General features: G+C 39.6%; 1 protein-coding gene across 24 annotated transcripts in view; it reads right to left on the bottom strand.

Moving 5' to 3' along the window:
- The window catches only part of ppip5k1b (diphosphoinositol pentakisphosphate kinase 1b), a 42,635-nt gene that overhangs the window by 13,540 nt on the left and 11,875 nt on the right, over positions 1-17,220 (bottom strand). For 12 of the 24 annotated variants that reach the window (XM_036568367.1, XM_036568390.1, XM_036568389.1 and 9 more), the window contains exons 6-27: positions 16,776-16,930; positions 16,580-16,681; positions 16,299-16,460; positions 16,090-16,211; positions 14,866-14,967; positions 14,661-14,747; positions 14,504-14,579; positions 13,182-13,291; positions 11,923-11,946; positions 10,895-10,980; positions 9,439-9,564; positions 8,564-8,605; positions 6,787-6,908; positions 6,519-6,701; positions 6,074-6,215; positions 5,761-5,984; positions 5,412-5,539; positions 4,958-5,081; positions 4,533-4,640; positions 4,319-4,435; positions 3,721-3,858; positions 1,895-1,991 (exon numbers count right to left, since the gene is read on the bottom strand). In XM_036568367.1, coding sequence (XP_036424260.1) covers positions 1,895-1,991; positions 3,721-3,858; positions 4,319-4,435; positions 4,533-4,640; positions 4,958-5,081; positions 5,412-5,539; positions 5,761-5,984; positions 6,074-6,215; positions 6,519-6,701; positions 6,787-6,908; positions 8,564-8,605; positions 9,439-9,564; positions 10,895-10,980; positions 11,923-11,946; positions 13,182-13,291; positions 14,504-14,579; positions 14,661-14,747; positions 14,866-14,967; positions 16,090-16,211; positions 16,299-16,460; positions 16,580-16,681; positions 16,776-16,930 — 2,577 coding nt within the window. The remainder of the gene's footprint in view (positions 1-1,894; positions 1,992-3,720; positions 3,859-4,318; positions 4,436-4,532; positions 4,641-4,957; positions 5,082-5,411; positions 5,540-5,760; positions 5,985-6,073; positions 6,216-6,518; positions 6,702-6,786; positions 6,909-8,563; positions 8,606-9,438; positions 9,565-10,894; positions 10,981-11,922; positions 11,947-13,181; positions 13,292-14,503; positions 14,580-14,660; positions 14,748-14,865; positions 14,968-16,089; positions 16,212-16,298; positions 16,461-16,579; positions 16,682-16,775; positions 16,931-17,220) is intronic. The other 12 variants (XM_036568391.1, XM_036568388.1, XM_036568385.1 and 9 more) reach the window with 6 other exon arrangements.

Here is a 17,220-nt window from a genome sequence, read left to right on the forward strand (position 1 = left end):
GATCTCTAAGGGCTTATTATTGATTTGTCTCATCGGAGAAACAATAAAAGGCAACTGAAGTGTAAAGTACAGTACTGTACATTAGTCAGAGACCACCATTTATTTATTTTTTTTCCAGTCAAAATAGACTTTACTTGCAGTCACATCAAGAAAACGGCAGAAACATATTGTTTATCAGAAAATTACACAGAAGCTTTGTTTAATTTGCCATTTTTTGTCTATTTCCTTTTTTTTTATTAACGTCTTCTTGATATTTACACATACTTTCAAACCCATGTTGAGTTGTCTTGTCACAGTGGAAGTATAGACAGAAACACCAGTGATTTTCAGGTCTGAAGTAAGAGTGGAGCTTGATTTTTTTTTCTCTCAAAGATGAAAGTTTTAAGTACTGTTTCTCAGGTGGGGACAGTTTTGGTGGTCTACCAGCTCTTGCAAGGTTGTTAGGGGTCATATTTTCTCTATATATTTTAATAAGCTTTTGAACTCCAGTTTGGGAAACTCTGACTTTGCCCTTTTTTACACAAATTCATTATCGTACATCTAATTTCCTCAGAAATATCTCCCAAAAAATCAATAACTTGTAATTTATGGCCATTTTGTTTGGTAATTCAATGAATAAATGATGATCTCTGCCTCTGCACAGAACTGTACATTAGTACTATGTTTGCTTGCTCAAAATGGTAAAGAGAACAGCAAAATAAAAGTTGTAAAGTAGATCTGTAGATTATTTTGTATATTAAAATAAAGGTGACAACAGCACTTAGAAATTACATTATTAAAGAGGAAGAGTGGACTAGAAGGTATTAATAGAAATAGCAAAACACCTTCCATTTGCAACCTTTGTCTGCCCTGGACCAAGCTATGGACACCCACTAGAAACCCCCTCGTCAGGGAGGTCATGTGGGTGTCTGTATGTACAGAATGACAAATTAGTGATCGAATGCAATGTGTGATTGTACAGTACACTGTGATTCTCTAACTGACACTATAACAGTGCCAAGAGATCAAACACTGAGAGGTTTAAAAACAAGAGGCTTCAAAAGTAACAAAGGGTGCTTAAAGCATTCCTCCCCTCAGGACATTCCCAGCATTCCCCATGCACTGTTAGGCCAAAGCGCTAACAGCTAGATTCAAAGGCAGGCTGTTGCGGTTATTTTTACTCTGGTGTGAGAGACAGGCCAGATGCATCACTAAAGAATCCCAAACAAACAGGCCATGCACAGTTAACAGCCCTGATTTAAACTTTAAATGCTACGGCTATGTTTAGACAGCACGTTTAATTAACTCAGTGAGACAGTTACATTAAATTGTGTTGTATCTTATGCTTTTATACCACCAGGCAAATTACCACAAGCCAGTGGCCTGTCTAAGCACACAAGCTGATTAAGCTAAAAAATGGAGGGGGAAAACACATTTGATTTCTCTCAGTTGTTAAGCTCTCTGCCTAAACACAGCCTGGAACATTTAAGTTGAAGAGGGTTTATACAATGAACACGCAAGTGAGACCCTGCAGGTATTAAATAGTTCACCATCCAAGGCACCGTTTGCATTGTTTCACCTCTTAAAAGTTCTTTTCCGAAGGGAACAGGACAGACAGGAATAGAATGCACTGTGCTGCCAGCAGCCTAATTTAGATCATGACTGGCAGCACGACTGCATTTCAGACACACTGGGCACAGTGTGAGCTGACCCTAACCTAAACAGCCTTCAGAGGAGCCTGGGTAAGGCCTCATGGGTGCCGTAAAGAAATAGGGGCAATGTATTCTGAGGAGCGTGGTCATCCAGGGGACAAAGAGAGGTCATTTGACCACAGCCACTCCTGAGCAAGTGTGGAAGCATGTGGCTGATATGAAGGAGAAGGAAAACCAAGGGGAGGAGGAGACATGATACGTACCAAGGCCGCTGGACTTAATGTCAGAAGACTGGCGGGAACACGAGGGAAACAGGCGATAGGATGTATTGCGAGATGATGTGCTGCTCTCAGAGAGGACCTGTGGAAACAGGAAATGTGTGCACACATATTTTTACATTTACTAAAAAAAAAAGCTAAATTACGCAAAAAGTTGCCTCTTTTGACCATATCTCGAATGTCAAAGACTGAAGAAACCTACACTGTTTATATCAGGCAGGAAAATTTCACTTCTAAGTAGAGATGGCACTGATTTGATACCAGGTATCATTCTCTGAAAGAAATTAAATTGATCCGATTCAGTATCATAATAAATCTATCCTCAAACAGCACTCACTCATACTGTGTCATATGATGTTGTTAGCTGTGTATTCTTCCGGTGAGCCAGCACATTGTTTGAGTAGTCTGAGCATCAAAGCTTGCTTTTAAATGCTCATCTTCAGTGAAGTGCTTCATTAAAAATTTTAAAGCTTAAAAGAAGAAATACAGGATCAGTATGAGCTGATGCTTAATCATTATCGGTATCGAATTGTGAAAAAATAAATGTGGCATTGTGCCATTTCTACTTCAAAGTCACAATACCATACTAATAAATATAACTACTGCAACGAAAAACAATGTACAAATTATGTAACGGTACATAACTCACTAAAACAGTAAAGGCCTGAGCCAACATTCCCAAACACACACCAACATTCTAATGTTGGCAGTCCAATTTTTACTGTTGCAGAACTGGAGCCGATAAACCACATGAACATAGGTAAACATGTGGAGAACATTCTAGAATAGTTTGAATTGGGGAAGAATTCCAAAACAGTTTCAATAGGGGGAGACCATTCTGAACATTGTGAACGAAGGGAGAACACTCAGTGTGATTGGGGGATCATGCTAAAACAGTGTGAGCATAGGAGAACTTTTTTGTAGAACAGTTTGAATGTGGGCAGAAAATTCTAGAACAGTATGAATCAGGAGAAAATTCAAGAATAGTATGGGGAGAACATTCTAGAACAACATGAACAAGGTGAGAACATTCTAAAACAGAGTGAACGGGAGAACATTCTAAAACAATCAGAAATAGGGCATTATTTTATGGGGGCTCTAGAACAGTATGGTTGCAGGAGAACATTCTAGGACAATATGAATGGTGGGGGGCATTCTAGAACAGTGTGACTGGAAGAAAGAACATTCTTGAACAATCAGAATGGTTAACATTCTAGAACAATTAGAATGGTGCATTATTCTAAGAGTTTGAAGGAAGGAGAATGGTCTAGAACAGTGTGAATGAAGGGAGAGCACTCTAGAACAGTATGAATGGGGGATCATACTAAAATAGTGTCAACAGAGAACTTTCTAGAACAGTTTGAATGGGAGCAGAACATTCTAGAACAGTGTGAATGTAAGATAAAATTCTAGAATAGTATTGGAAGAATATTCAAGAACAATATGAACAGGGTGCGAACATTCTACTATGAATGGAAGAACATTTTAGAACAATGAGAATGGGGCATTATTTGAATAGAGAAGAGCATTCTAGAACATTGTAAAAGGGAAGAGAACATTCTGTAACAATGTGAATGGGACAAGGACAATGTTGGACAGTTTGAATGGGGGAGAACATTCTAGAACAGTCTGAATGGGGTGAGGACAATGTAGGACAGTTTGAATGGGGGAGAACATTCGGAGGTCTCCCAACACTTACTCAGAGGTAGAAAAACCCAATATCTGGGTGTTTACTGGGTTGGTGCTCTAGCCGCAAGAGAGATCATGGTGTGTATGAAAACAAGTCTAGAGGCTGCGCTGAATAACAGTACCTCCATGGAGCCAGCTTTGCGACTGCGAATAAGTGGGGACTTCCTGTGGATGCTTAGGGGCTCAGTAAGAATAGCTCGATCAGGCTCATCCTCAGACAAATCCTCCAGACTACCGAGGTCTTCCTGCTTCTCCTGGTTCTACAGTCATGTCAGATAAAGATGTTAACAGAAACACATATTTAAGTTGTCAGTCAATGGGTCAAGTTTTTCTTACACTCTTAACAAAACTTATTCTATATAGTACTCAAAAATATTTTACGACTTGTTACAGTAGAGGAACCCGCTTTGGTGCTTGTAGAACCTTTTAAAACATTTACAAGAGGTTTTACATAACAAAGAAGAATCATTTAACCAAGCAAAGAACAATTTATGCTTCCAAATAGTTTTGGGGGTTTATGGTTCAATATACAACCATTACCTGTATGAAAGAATTCTTGCATAACCATTTTTAAAGGAGCACAGTAAGGATGATGTGGATTTGGATGAATAATACATCAGTATAAAATGATAAACTTGCCACTGAACCTGAAAGAAGCCACAGTTAACATTTGTACTGAGTAAACACTCATTTTCTTGGAGTTCATGCACACACACACACCTCAACAGAGGCAGGGCGAAATCCAAAGCCCATTGGTGCGTTCTCCTCATCTTGGCAGCCCTTTACCCCGGGACTGAAGTGCAGCTCTACGTGGAAACGCTCCTCTGAAGACGGATCCTGCCCACGTACAAACACACAATGAGAATAATGAGGGCAATGAGGGCAATGTCATTCAGAAGCACTTAGCAGAGATGTAAGTAGACAAAAAGCTTACTTTATTGTTATCTTCATACAGCATAATGACTATCTGAGTCATATAGTTGAGTTCAGTTACAGCACTGAGGTAGTCCATGGCCTGCTTCCACTGCTCGTCCTTCTCCTCCTAAAGAGCAAATGCATGAACACACTTAAAATCTTTATTACTCCATAAGTGCTACTCCATCTCATAGGTAAAGAAAGCACTGTCTCTTCATAGCAGTACTTTGTAAGCCGTTTAGCCTTTGCTTTACAAAGCCCTGCAAAAAAGTGTATAAACAAGCCAAATCCTGCCAAACATAAGGACCTCAGCTTATGGCGGTTATATCCTTAATTATCAATAGCAACCATCAATGGCTGGAACTTAAGTACATAAAAAAATGTGCATTCAGGAATAAATAAGGTTACAAACATGCACACAGCATCTAATGGACTGATACTAACATTGAGGAGTCCTCCATAGCGGAAGATGCTGAGCAGGGAGTGGACGTGACTCTCGCTGGTGAAATAAAGCCGGGTCCGCACATGGCGACCCGGAGACATCACGCCTCGCGAATACCTGAACCACCAGGAGAAATAAAACCACAATATGATCACTCACAGATGTTCATATGGAGTTTACAACTTCTTCCAGTTCTTTATCAACAACATACACATCAAAACAAACAAACCTCTAAACTGAAAAAAATACCACCACAAAAAGCCCAAAAATGATGAAAAAGAACAGGAATAGGAGTAAGCCAGTCTCGACTTGAGGGCTTAATAATCTTGTCAAGCTTGCTTAAGAGGTCTCCGTTGCACTGCTCTGTATTACAGAGCAGCCCCTAAACCTCATTGTCTAAAGGGGCTTAATAAAGGTGTACTGTATATTATACTGTAGACTGTTAAAGAGGCTCACAGTGGATGCAGCTTGTTGACGGCCTCATCCTCGTGTGTCCTCTGAAGGTCCAGCTGGATCTTCTTAATCAGGGGCAGGCAGTAGGCACTGGCAATGTCCAGTTTCTCCAGTTTATTGATGCCATATTCCTGATGCAAAAGAAAAAAGAAAGGAAGACAGATTTAGAGTATTGGTTTGATGACCACTGTTTGCACATTTTGTATGTCACTCAATAAACAAATGTGTAAATGTAAACACAAGAAAAAAGTAACAAACAATAAAAATGGACAGACAGGTAGAAAGAGACATGAATCAAGGAGACACAGAACAGATTAAAAAAAAAACTACAAACATCTCTTAGCTCTTCTACCTGAGGTATAATGATGTCAGCAAGCGCCCGTGAGAGTCGGAAGAGTTCCAGCATGTTGTCCAGGCCGAGAGAGCTGTTGTGCTGTGTGTCATACTTCACACAATCATAGATATCTGGGATTTTGCTGATGTCATAGCGGCCACTCTTCATGCGGAAGTCCCTCTCCAGTTTGGACCATCGCTGCAGCATGAGCTCCAAGGTCTCACTGTGATACAGCTGCAAATCTGAAAGTAAAGGCTCAATTTATAGTAGATATACATATGTACTTACAGTGGGTCTTAAACTGAAAAAAGAAACAAACTAAAAGACTCACTTGCAGATTTGGGGTCCTCCAGCCGTTTGCGGATCTGACAAGTGAGGCTCTGGATGAGGGCGTAAACCTGGTCACATGTCTTGACAGGATTTCCTATAATTTTCATGGAGTTGACCAAAGAGGGGCTGCCAGTTGGGGCCAGCTGGAACAGACAACATTAAGACAGACAAGCACATCTCAAACATCTGCAGTTATACAGGGCAACCACTGACAACACTGTTCAGTTTCACTGGGGTTGAATGACACAAGACCTATGCATTACAGCTCCCATCACAATTGGCCTGTGTCTTAATGCGTAAAAGTGGGTCTGTTAAAGCAGGGAACACACTCAAATGGAAGGGGGCATCCAGGATGAGAATTGGGAAACACTGTTGTGTTTTGTATCTGAGACTTTAGCTAGATGTGTCCAAATAGAGAAAGCCACTGGTGCCTGCAGTTGCTGTACCTTTTGGTAAGCCTCCTCAGTGAAGTCCTGGTTCTTCTGCATGATCTCATGGAGCCGGGCTTTGACCCGCTGCTGGCAGTCTGTGAGCGAGTCGCTGTCACTGTCCAGCAGGCCGTTCATGTTGGCACTCTTCACCATCTGCACCAAGATGGGGGTCAACTCGCCTTCCAGTGCCAGCAGACCCTATACACACACACACACCAGATATGTAAAGTATATGCTGAAAAAACACTCAGAAAAGCTCATATGCACACACACAAACAAGTACCTTTGCAAAAGCAGCAGCGGTCATCTGGACACGGCCTTCGTCTGAGGCGTAGATCTTGAGGTCGTGGCGGTAGGTGCTGTGTAAACGTAATAATCCACAACCAGGGAAACCAGCATAATCACCTGTAAGAGCCAAAAAGGGAGTTAGAGTTAATGGCTTCTCAGCACCAGGAAACCAGCCCTAACTAAACACAATGCTGAACATTATACTCCAGCTGTTCTGCATATGCTCTTAAGCTTTTCTGATGTGTGCTTACCCACACATTGCTAATGAACTAATGTACGATGTTATATATCCTTTTGCTAGTACAAGTTAGAGCCTTGCTGCAAAACAAAAAATCTCACAAACTACGAACAAACTACTCACCCAGTTTAATCCATGTAAACCTAAGGCATGAAAGATATTTTTGTGATATGATGGTTATGGGTGTTACATGACATCACAGCCATGGAATACAATGAAAAAAAAAAAATCACATTGACAAGCCACTCTCAGTTTCCAGAATGAACACAATTATTTGAACACAGGAGCCCACTTCCAGTAATGAGATCGATTTTGTTGCTGGTTGTCAAGAAAGGCGATTATGAGCGTAACTAATACTGTAAAACAGCCAAAACACAAACAATGATCTCCTGTACATCACACCGCTTGACAAACTACATGATGCTTTACAATGCTTTACGATGCTTTATGATAGGGGTGCTCAATCTTGGTCCTGGAGAGATCAGGGATGTGGGATGGTTTTAAGTTGGGGAAGCTGAAATTTTAAGTAGCATATATGTGTGACGTGTCATATAAAATGATTTGCCTTTTTCTCATGTGACTTTTTTTTGCTAATTTACATCAGAATGTGTCATACAATGAGAAGAGAGATAAAATATATACATAATACATACATATAACTGACACATCAAACCGCTGACGCATATCATCACCCTGCTCTCTTGTTCTGGACAAACTTTATGAGCCAAGTGGTGATCAATCCGATTGTTGATATGTGGCGCAGTAACCGATTATGTCACGCCCATATTCACAGGCTGAAATTCAACACTGGAACACGCAGCGAGCAGGACAAATAAAAAGATTCACTATTATGTTAATGGTTTTCTTTAATTAAAAAAAACTTCTTTGGGGCTCAGAACTGGCCTATAAGTCTGCTTAGACTTTCTCTCTTTGCACCTCATTCTGAATGTGTTTTAGCGACATGCACTCAAAGTGGTCAACATTTGACAGCTCACTGTAATAAAAGTACAGCGTCAACTTAAATGGAGCATGGCTACTGCAGAATATAAAAATATATGAATACAATATAAAAATACAAACTCCACTCTAAAACAAGCGCACACAGGGCTGTACTGCACTCAAATTATTATAAATTTCAGAACATTTTAATATTATTGTTATTTTTAGCAGCTGCAATCTTGAAATCCAGGGGTGCAACAGCACGCTTCTGGTTTAGATCCAACACACCTGGCTCTAATTTTTAAATCACTCTGAAGGCCTTAATTTCCTGGATCAGTTGTGTTAGATTAGAGTTGGGGCAAAATTCTGCAGAGTGGGAGATCTACAGGACCAGGACTGGGCATTCCTGTTTTATGACAGCTGAGTTATGAAGACCAATAAAGACCAATCACTGAATCCACTGCACACTACACAGACACCGAATCTCCTAAAACCATTCACATGTGACAAACACGATTAGTTGGGTCGGATGACTGCTGAGGTATTAAAGAAGCTCAATATCAAAATCACTCCCACTCTCCAAAGCCCTTCTTACCACAGTCAATAGGGGACTCACAGCCAAGGGATCTGCAGTTGCCTAGTTTACAATTCAAGGCAAGAGAAGAGTAAATCAGCTGGCAGTACAGAGTGGCACTCTTCTAAATAGCAGAAAATGACTCAGCAAGGACATGGGAATGATTTGGCCTTGGTTAGTTCCTGTTTACTCTAAAGCGCAGGGCGTTAACAAAAACTGTGCAAAATAAAAAAAAAGCAAATAAAGACCCCATTTCCACTTACAATACTGGGCATGGCAGGAGATGCTAGACATGCATGCAGCTCTGAAGGAAAAGGTATGTTTGTATGTTGAGAATGCAATATCATTAAAAGAAGAATCACAAAGTTCTTCAGAAAGGATTGTTATTCATTTATAAAACACTGCGCCACAAAAATATAAAATACTCATAATAAAACAAATATTCAAACATTCATAAATCATGACTGTCTGTATTCTGATTTGAAGCAGAAGAAAAAATGACCTTTTTTCCTTTGTTAAAGATTATCAAATGAAAATGCTTACATTTCACTATTATACGTTTAAATAGTGATGATCTGATCCTCTCAAAGTCTACAGTACGTTAATGTTTCACTAATGCAGCTTCATGATCTCAAACAATGGCTACTATTTCAAATCTTTTTTCAAAAATGTATATAAATGCCAGATTGTGTACATTGTTTGCCACTGCACTCATTCCTCATCTGGACTGCAAGCTCACGTGTTTCTTGTGCGTACTTTGTTACCATGTCTCAGATAACAAGCATCATTAAACACTGTAATAAACTTATGAACTAGTGAACAATTATATTTGTTTTTAAAAACGTGCATCAGATTATTCTCTTTGAGCCTAATTATGTATGTTTGTCTGTGTGTACCTTGCCCTCCAGGATACATGCAGCGGAATGCCCGGCCCAGCTCCTCTGCCTGCACGCGGCCTGCTGGCGTCAGTTCCCCTCCCCACTTCAGCACCAGTAGTAGTGATGGACCTTCCTTCAGAGAGTCTGACAAACACATACGTCCAGAACACAGAATATATGAAAATATGATATATGAAAAAAATATATGAGTATATATATATATGATACATATATGAATATGTGCATTGTCTTTGCACTTTTGCACAACAAAGTTTAGTTGTTTTGAGTAAAAGTATAAGACATAAAAAATGCATATCATGAAAAAAGACAATTCTTGAAAGTGGTCTATAATGTGTTTTAGAATGAACCTCTCATATGTATACAAAGACACACATAATGGTGTGAGAACGTATGTTTCATATTTTCAAACAAAATTTAATATAACACAAAGATAACCTGCATAAACACAAAAGTCATACAGTTCATGCTCGAAAGACCTCCAACGTGGCTGAATTAAGAAGAGTGGGCCAAAATTCTTTCACAGTGATGTAAAAGACTGGTAAGTATTTAGTTGCATCTATTGCTGCTAAAGGTGGCACAACCAGTTATTACACTTTGATGATAATTGCAAAAACTGTGGTTTGTGTTTCCTCATGTTTTCTTTTTCTTGTATTACACTTTTTATTGTGACAAATATGCAAAAAACACACTATGTGTGTGTATGTATTTTGTGTAGTTGTATAGTATTAGTTTATATATATATATATATATATATATATATATATATATATATACATATATACATACACACACACACACACACACACACACACACACTTCTCAGTGACTGCAGCCTCTCTCTCTCACTCTTGTCCATACAGCTTACAGATTACAATGGTTACAATAGAGGTTGCCATACCTGGAGCTTTCCTGTATCTCCAAAATAGTAACTTTACAGGAGAACCTACTTTACTTTTAATGTGTCAATGGAACCAAAATTTCTTCCAAGTCATTTTGGGTCATTTCTTTTGGTCCATTCATCATGAAATTTACATACAATGGAAAGGACAACAGGTTTTTTCAAATTATGTCAAAAACAGAAAAAATGTCAAAAATGGAGATACGAGATTTTCTTCCGACAACAGCGATTTGTTAGTTTGCTGCTTGTTAATTTATCCACAGGTCAACCACTGTCCAGTGGAGAAGATGCTAAACATTTAAAGGTTTTCTGAACGAAGGCAACATACAGCGTGCAAGCAGCAGGGCCTTAGCCTGGACTTCTATGGATGGCATGTGTATTTTTGTATTGTGTGTGTGTGTGTGTGTGTGTGTGTGTGTGTGTGTGTGTGTGTTTGTATAGAGTGATGTATCTCTATTTACCTCTTATCACTGCTATAATCGAAACCTAAAGAACCAGCTTCACATGAAATGTACACAGAGAAACTTTTCTGCTCAGTCTAAAGCAGCTATTCACCTTCCTCCTCGCTTGATGCTTTTGGCTGGCCATTGGGCAGATAGGTCAGCTGCACTTTTCGGTTAATCCCAGAGAAATGACCATACCTGAAAGACAACATATGGGACACACAGGCACAACCCCTACTGTAATACTGTTGGACATAAACACCACCCAGAGGGCACGGCACAGATAGTCTTTTGCTAGCAGGTGCTCTGAGGTTGCCATGTTTCTAGAAACATGTGTCAGGTTGACCTTTCAAAGTGGCGGAGGTTAATGTGTGCCATGTGGGACATGCCAGAGCTGGCTCTATGCCCTCAGAGGCTTTGAGGGAATAAAAGAGGGCACAGCTGCTGCACTTGATGCCATTTTGTTGCAAAACACAATGTACTGAGTGACACAGCATTCTGGAGCGGAAACTTTCATTGCTGTTCACTTTAAAGGACCAATTCAATGCTCTGGATGAAACATGGCAACTTAAACAACGGCGTTTAAAACTGTCACAGCCGAGAGCAACATGCCAAATACAAATAGAAAGATGCCTGATTACTTCTGATTATCAGACATCTGACTGTGCTGTCAGTTAAAATGCTCTATTATCTGGTTAGGAGTCAGTCTTTATCCTAACTGACTCGTAACTAGTTCTAGAGCATTTTTCAGTTGCTGCAGTTTAAACAAAGCAGTCCCCTAAAGGTTACAGTTATAATACAGTCACATAAGGTTAAAGTCAAGTGTTGACTCAAAGCACTTTTCATTAATTTGTTAACGGTTAATCAAAGATCCCAATTAATGCGCAATTTGTTATGAAAGTGGCTTATTTTAAATCGGCTGGGGAAGTGGGGAGATTAAGTAGGGATGGAGTAGTCAGTTATTAAGGACACGCCTGGGGCAACATGCATCATATATGGACTCCCATTGACATTACAGTAATCAGGGAGCCCTCATTTACTCTTCATTAAAGTGTAAGAGGCTACAGGACAATAACTGTTCTGTGTAGGCCTTCATAGGGAAAAATGCACTACTACAGGCATAGGCCATGAGGTGCGTACTGATTATCGTTCAGGCTGGACTCCCTGCGGAGAGTGTGACCAGTAGAGATAGAGAGATGGAGACAGAGGGGAAGAGAAAAAAAAAAGAAAGGAATGAATGTAAGAAACTGAACTCTGTGGGGACACTGCAGTGGCAAGTCACAAAAATTGCCATAATCAGGCTGTTTCTCTGTATGTCTGATAAATAACATCACTTCTGACAGTGCTTGACATTAAATATTTCATAATGTACTTACACTTTCAAAGACTTTACAGCGTATTTATGAATCGTGCATAACCAAGACAATGTAAAATATTTAAACAATTGAGAATGGTAACTCATAAATTAAGACTGTATACAGAGGTCAAAATCTTTCATCCAGAAAGGAAATTTGTCAATCATTATTGCAAAACTGATACTGTAGAATATTGCAGTATGTGCAGATGTATGCAAAAGTCTGGACACCCCTGTTCAAATTACATGTTTTGTTGATTTCTGAGTGAAAGTAAGTTAACACATCCTCTACCGAGAACACATTTCTGCACAATTTAATGCACTTATAACTGTTAATTTGCTGAATTTCACATGTTGGGGAAAAAACATATAGCAAAAGATATAGCATATTTTATATTTTATGTGTTTTCCTAAATCAACATAAATAAAGAGGAACGATCATCAAATAAATAGAAATTCTGCACTAAAATTTGTAGAAAATGCCATATTTAGGTTTGTTCTCTGTAGAGGACGTGTTAACTTATTTTCACTTAGAAAATCAACAACATTTAATTTGACATGGGATGTTCAAACTTTTGCATTGACTAAATGAGCCCTGTTAACAAATCATAAATGCTTTTCTGTGTTCTGTTTGTTCCAAATTGACCTCAGATGTTCCAGATGACTGCTTCTGGATGTTTGGAGTCAACGCATTCATATGATCCAAACAACGCAAATAATGGAGGCTGATCATTAACCATGTTACACCAAGTGTTTTAATATATTGTGAGGTCTATCACAATTGCAGTATCTATCAATATAATTGCAATATCACAGAGCCTTCATTTAAAATTAAGAGAACCAGAGCAGCAATAGGGAGAGTGCAGCATAGTTCACACATGGAGAAAGAGTGAAAAAAGAGTGACTGGGAGATCAGGAATGATTGAAGTAGGAATGGAGACACTGGGATGTGTTACTAATAAAGTGCTGTGCTGCGTGGAGCAGGTATTTTTAATCACAGTGTTAATGTTAATCTAAGTACTAGCCTTCATGACAGGGTACTCACATCTCCAGGACCGTCTTCAGCTGCTCCAGTTTGGATTTTTTCTCCTCAATCTCACAGTCATTGTGCTGACCCAATTCAGCTAGAAGCTGACGGGCAATGTCCAGAACTTCCTACCGACACAGATAAAGCACAGCATGGTTTTAATAGTGGGTTATCAAAGAACAGTAACGCAGAAGAGTAGAATCATACAGAATAATGTCTCAAGGAATATCAGCTTAGACATGCAAAGTGCTGCATTTGATGCATGTAATTCTAGAACATCTGAGCAAGTAGTGTAGCATGAAAGGTGTTGAAGGCACAGGAATCTGCATGTCATGTAGTGTGAAATAGCCCTAATTTTGGGTGGTACCAAATATACTTTTTCTCGGGCCTCCTCATAAACACATATGTCTGTGGAAAATGAGCCAAATGACACAGGATAACCTTGATATGGGATACTTCAATCATAAACAACTCAACAGCACATGTTTATATCATATGTTGAACAGTCGCCCAGCGGTCACATTCTAGAGGCTAGGAAAACTAAAGGCATTCCAAGGGATACAGCTCACTCATTCCCTGACTTAAATATCCAGTGAAGTTCCCGCTTCTGAACTTGACCCTGAGACTTAACTTGACCTGGAGAGACTAAATCGAGAAGACATGCTTATTTAACCCTTACAAGTTGCCTTTAATGCCAGTGATAACGGTGTAATTTGATACATCATAACTCAGTGAAAGAAGTGGGGCATTTCTGTCAGAAGCACACAATCAATACCAAATTTGTAGAAAAGAAGATCCTTTACATTTTGTCACTGATCAACATTAAAACAAATGGAAACAGTTGTTAGTACAGACTCAAATCTGTTGATATAGAACATAAATAAAAGTAAATGTAAGTAATTGTGTAGCTCAGGCAATTATATTTGACAACTGTAAACATAGTAACATATTAGACAGTATCTATGTAGACAAATGTGATTAAACATGCAGACATTAAAATTCTAAACTATGCATTACTTTACAGTAGCAGTACATCTACAATAAGTAAATGTTCATGACTATCCATGTGCTTTTGCGCAGCGGTCAGTGGGATTGCAGCATACTTCCTATTTCAGTGTAGGAACATGCCACATGACTAGCAGTAAGTGAGTCTTTAATATTAGTAACAAAGCAAAGTTTACTATGGTTTGCTTTCCAAAGACTTCTAAACCCAAAGCAGGTACTATAAAATGCTACATACAAGCCAGAGCCTTCATGAAATAGAGGAGCTTTGTCATTTGTTACTGATTCCAACAGATCCAAAAATATCAGAACTCACTTTCCTCAACAGCTACACCCACCTGAAGCTGTTTTGGTTTCTTGAGCTTGAGCTTGCCAGTTTTGTAGCCACCATACTTTTCAAAAAGATCAAAGAACCTGAAAAAAGGGCAGGAGTCAGGCACATAAAGCACAGCACACAGCTCTGGCATGATGTTAGATGCAGCAGATGAAACTTACAGGGCATTCCTCACTTCCATCTTCATCTTCTGTTTGGGGGTGCGATCTCCATGGCGAATCACAGCAATCACACAGCGGAGTTCCATCCTGGCAGATACACAATACAGTATATGAGACTTATTAGTCTGTGGAATTTCTAAGCCAGGCTCTGAGTTTCTGCTAATGAAAAGAAGCCACAGGGTAAACTATACTGAGTTGTACACACATGGTTCCTGAGGTAGTGGGGACTATAGGGATGTCCTCCGCTTCCATGGGGATGGACCAGGGTATGTGGAACTGAGGAGCCAGCTCTCGCATTACCATGTTCCTGTGGGAGGGATTTCAGTATTACAAGAGTAAGCCACAATTACAGATAGGTGCTGCATGCTTCTGCTTTTTAGGCATTATGTATGAATATTTGGATATAAAAGTCTTTTGTTAGGATGATATTTAAAGAAATGTAATAAAATCTGAAAAAAAAGAAAATTGTATTCAACAGTATTCAGCATACAGTACTGTGCAATTTAATTTCCAGTCAAAACAGCTGAAAAGTTAAAGGTAAATAAGTGAAAACAAGAGTTTCTAAAATAGGAGTTCAAAAATTATTAAAAGTTAAGTTTCCAAACCAAAAACTAATGGTGTTCTCAAAACAATGAACTATCCACCCCAGCGTCCAGACCACAACATCACTAAATGTGCTTGATAATTCTTGGATTATGAGAAGCGGAAAACACAACCAACTTCTAAGACTGAAATTTGGAGGTGTGAAAAAATATCTCTGCAAATTTCTTTTAAAAAAAAATTTTTTAATCTTTTTTATTTTTCCCCAATTTTCTGCCTGATTTAGTTGTCTCCAATTCCACCTGCTAGTTAGGACTCCCCCAATCACATGATACTACCAACGATTGGAAGGCGAAGGCTAACACAGGCTTCCTCCGAGACCTGTGAAGCCAGCAACCGCATCTTTTCGAACCGCTGGTCACACAACGTCATTGGACAGCTGAACACGCTCAGAAGCGCCAACTGCCAGATCTAGCATCGTGCTGAGTGATGGGGGGAGAAGAGGGGGCCATCCTACCCACCCAGAGAGCGTGGCCAATTGTGCTCTCTTGGACTCCTGGCCATGGATGGCTGTAGCATCACCAGGGATCGAACTCGCGATCTCCTGATGATAGGGCCAACGCTTAGACGGGTGCGCCACTTGGGAGCCCAAAGCAAGTCTTTTGAACAAAATGGAAGCTGTAATTAAGGTAAAAAGTGGACACACTAAATACAAAAAATTTGATATTATATTTAAATGTTGAGGCTTCTGTGCAATTTTCTGTTAAATATATGTTTGCTGCTTATTTCCTGATGCAGAGAAACTTAATTATTGTTTTGACGGGAAATTAAAACACATATAGGGTGGACTCAGTATTTTAAATGATCAAAAATGAGATGTCTCACCTACCCCAGGACTTTGGCACAGTCGTCATAGTATTTCATGGAGTTCTTTACAAAGCTAAAACCATTTACATCACAGACAAAGGAGTGTCCATTTGCTCGTAGGAGGTCAAAACCGCACACTGTTTGCTGTGAAAAGCAGATATTGATATTGCAAACTCAGTTTCAAACTTTTACAGTGGATATTTGCTAAAAACTGTGGTGAAAACAACACACCTTGAAGGCCAGACACACTTTTCGAGCCACTAATTTCTCCATGGCAGTGAGCATAACTGGGTATCGGATCTCCTTCCCCTCGCTATCTCTCTCCACCTTACCGTCCAGAGCAGGGGACTTCCGAGCTTCTGCATGAGCATAGTCAGGTCCCACTGTGTATACCTGTTATTATCAGAAAAAAAAAACCACTCTGATAACCTTATATGAATTAATTGAGGACCATATATAACATTAGTCAGAATGTACATCCCTAACACACACACAGAAGCAGCAATACGTACCTTTACATCCGTACCATCAGTAGGCATGAATTCCTCATAAATGTAAGATCCAGTCTTACGAACAGTGCTCTCAGGGGAATACACGCTGCTGCGGCTCCCAATCTACGCCATAAAATGCACTTGACTCATCCTCATGGAGGCAGAGACACATTCCAAAAGTACTTGAAAGAAGCAGAACCCAGTAATATTTATTCACCTTCCTGAAGAGTCGCTGGCTGCCTCCGCCAGCTGAGGTTGGATAGTAGATGTACACGTTGTGGTCCTCTGCAGAGACGGGCTTCTCCACAAAAGGTTTCTGAAACACCTCTCCATTCACCTCTACATGGTCCTCTCCCTCTACCAAGTTACACTCTACCACACACACACACACACACACACACACACACAAACACACACACACACACACACACACATCATATTTAACTTTATTAAAGCTAACAACTAAAGTTGACAGGACTTTTCAAAAGTCTTTAAAGAAACAGCGAAAATGGGATTTTGTAACAACCATACAAGACCACGCAGACCACCAAAACTGTCACCATCAGATAAACAGTACTTAAAGCTTTCATCTTTGAGAGAGAGGAGAAAATCAAACTCCACTCTTGCTTCAGATCTAAAACAATCCACAGGTGTTTCTGTCC

This window comes from Colossoma macropomum, unplaced genomic scaffold (genome assembly GCF_904425465.1).
Source record: "Colossoma macropomum unplaced genomic scaffold, Colossoma_macropomum, whole genome shotgun sequence".
Taxonomy (NCBI): Eukaryota; Metazoa; Chordata; class Actinopteri; order Characiformes; family Serrasalmidae; genus Colossoma; species Colossoma macropomum.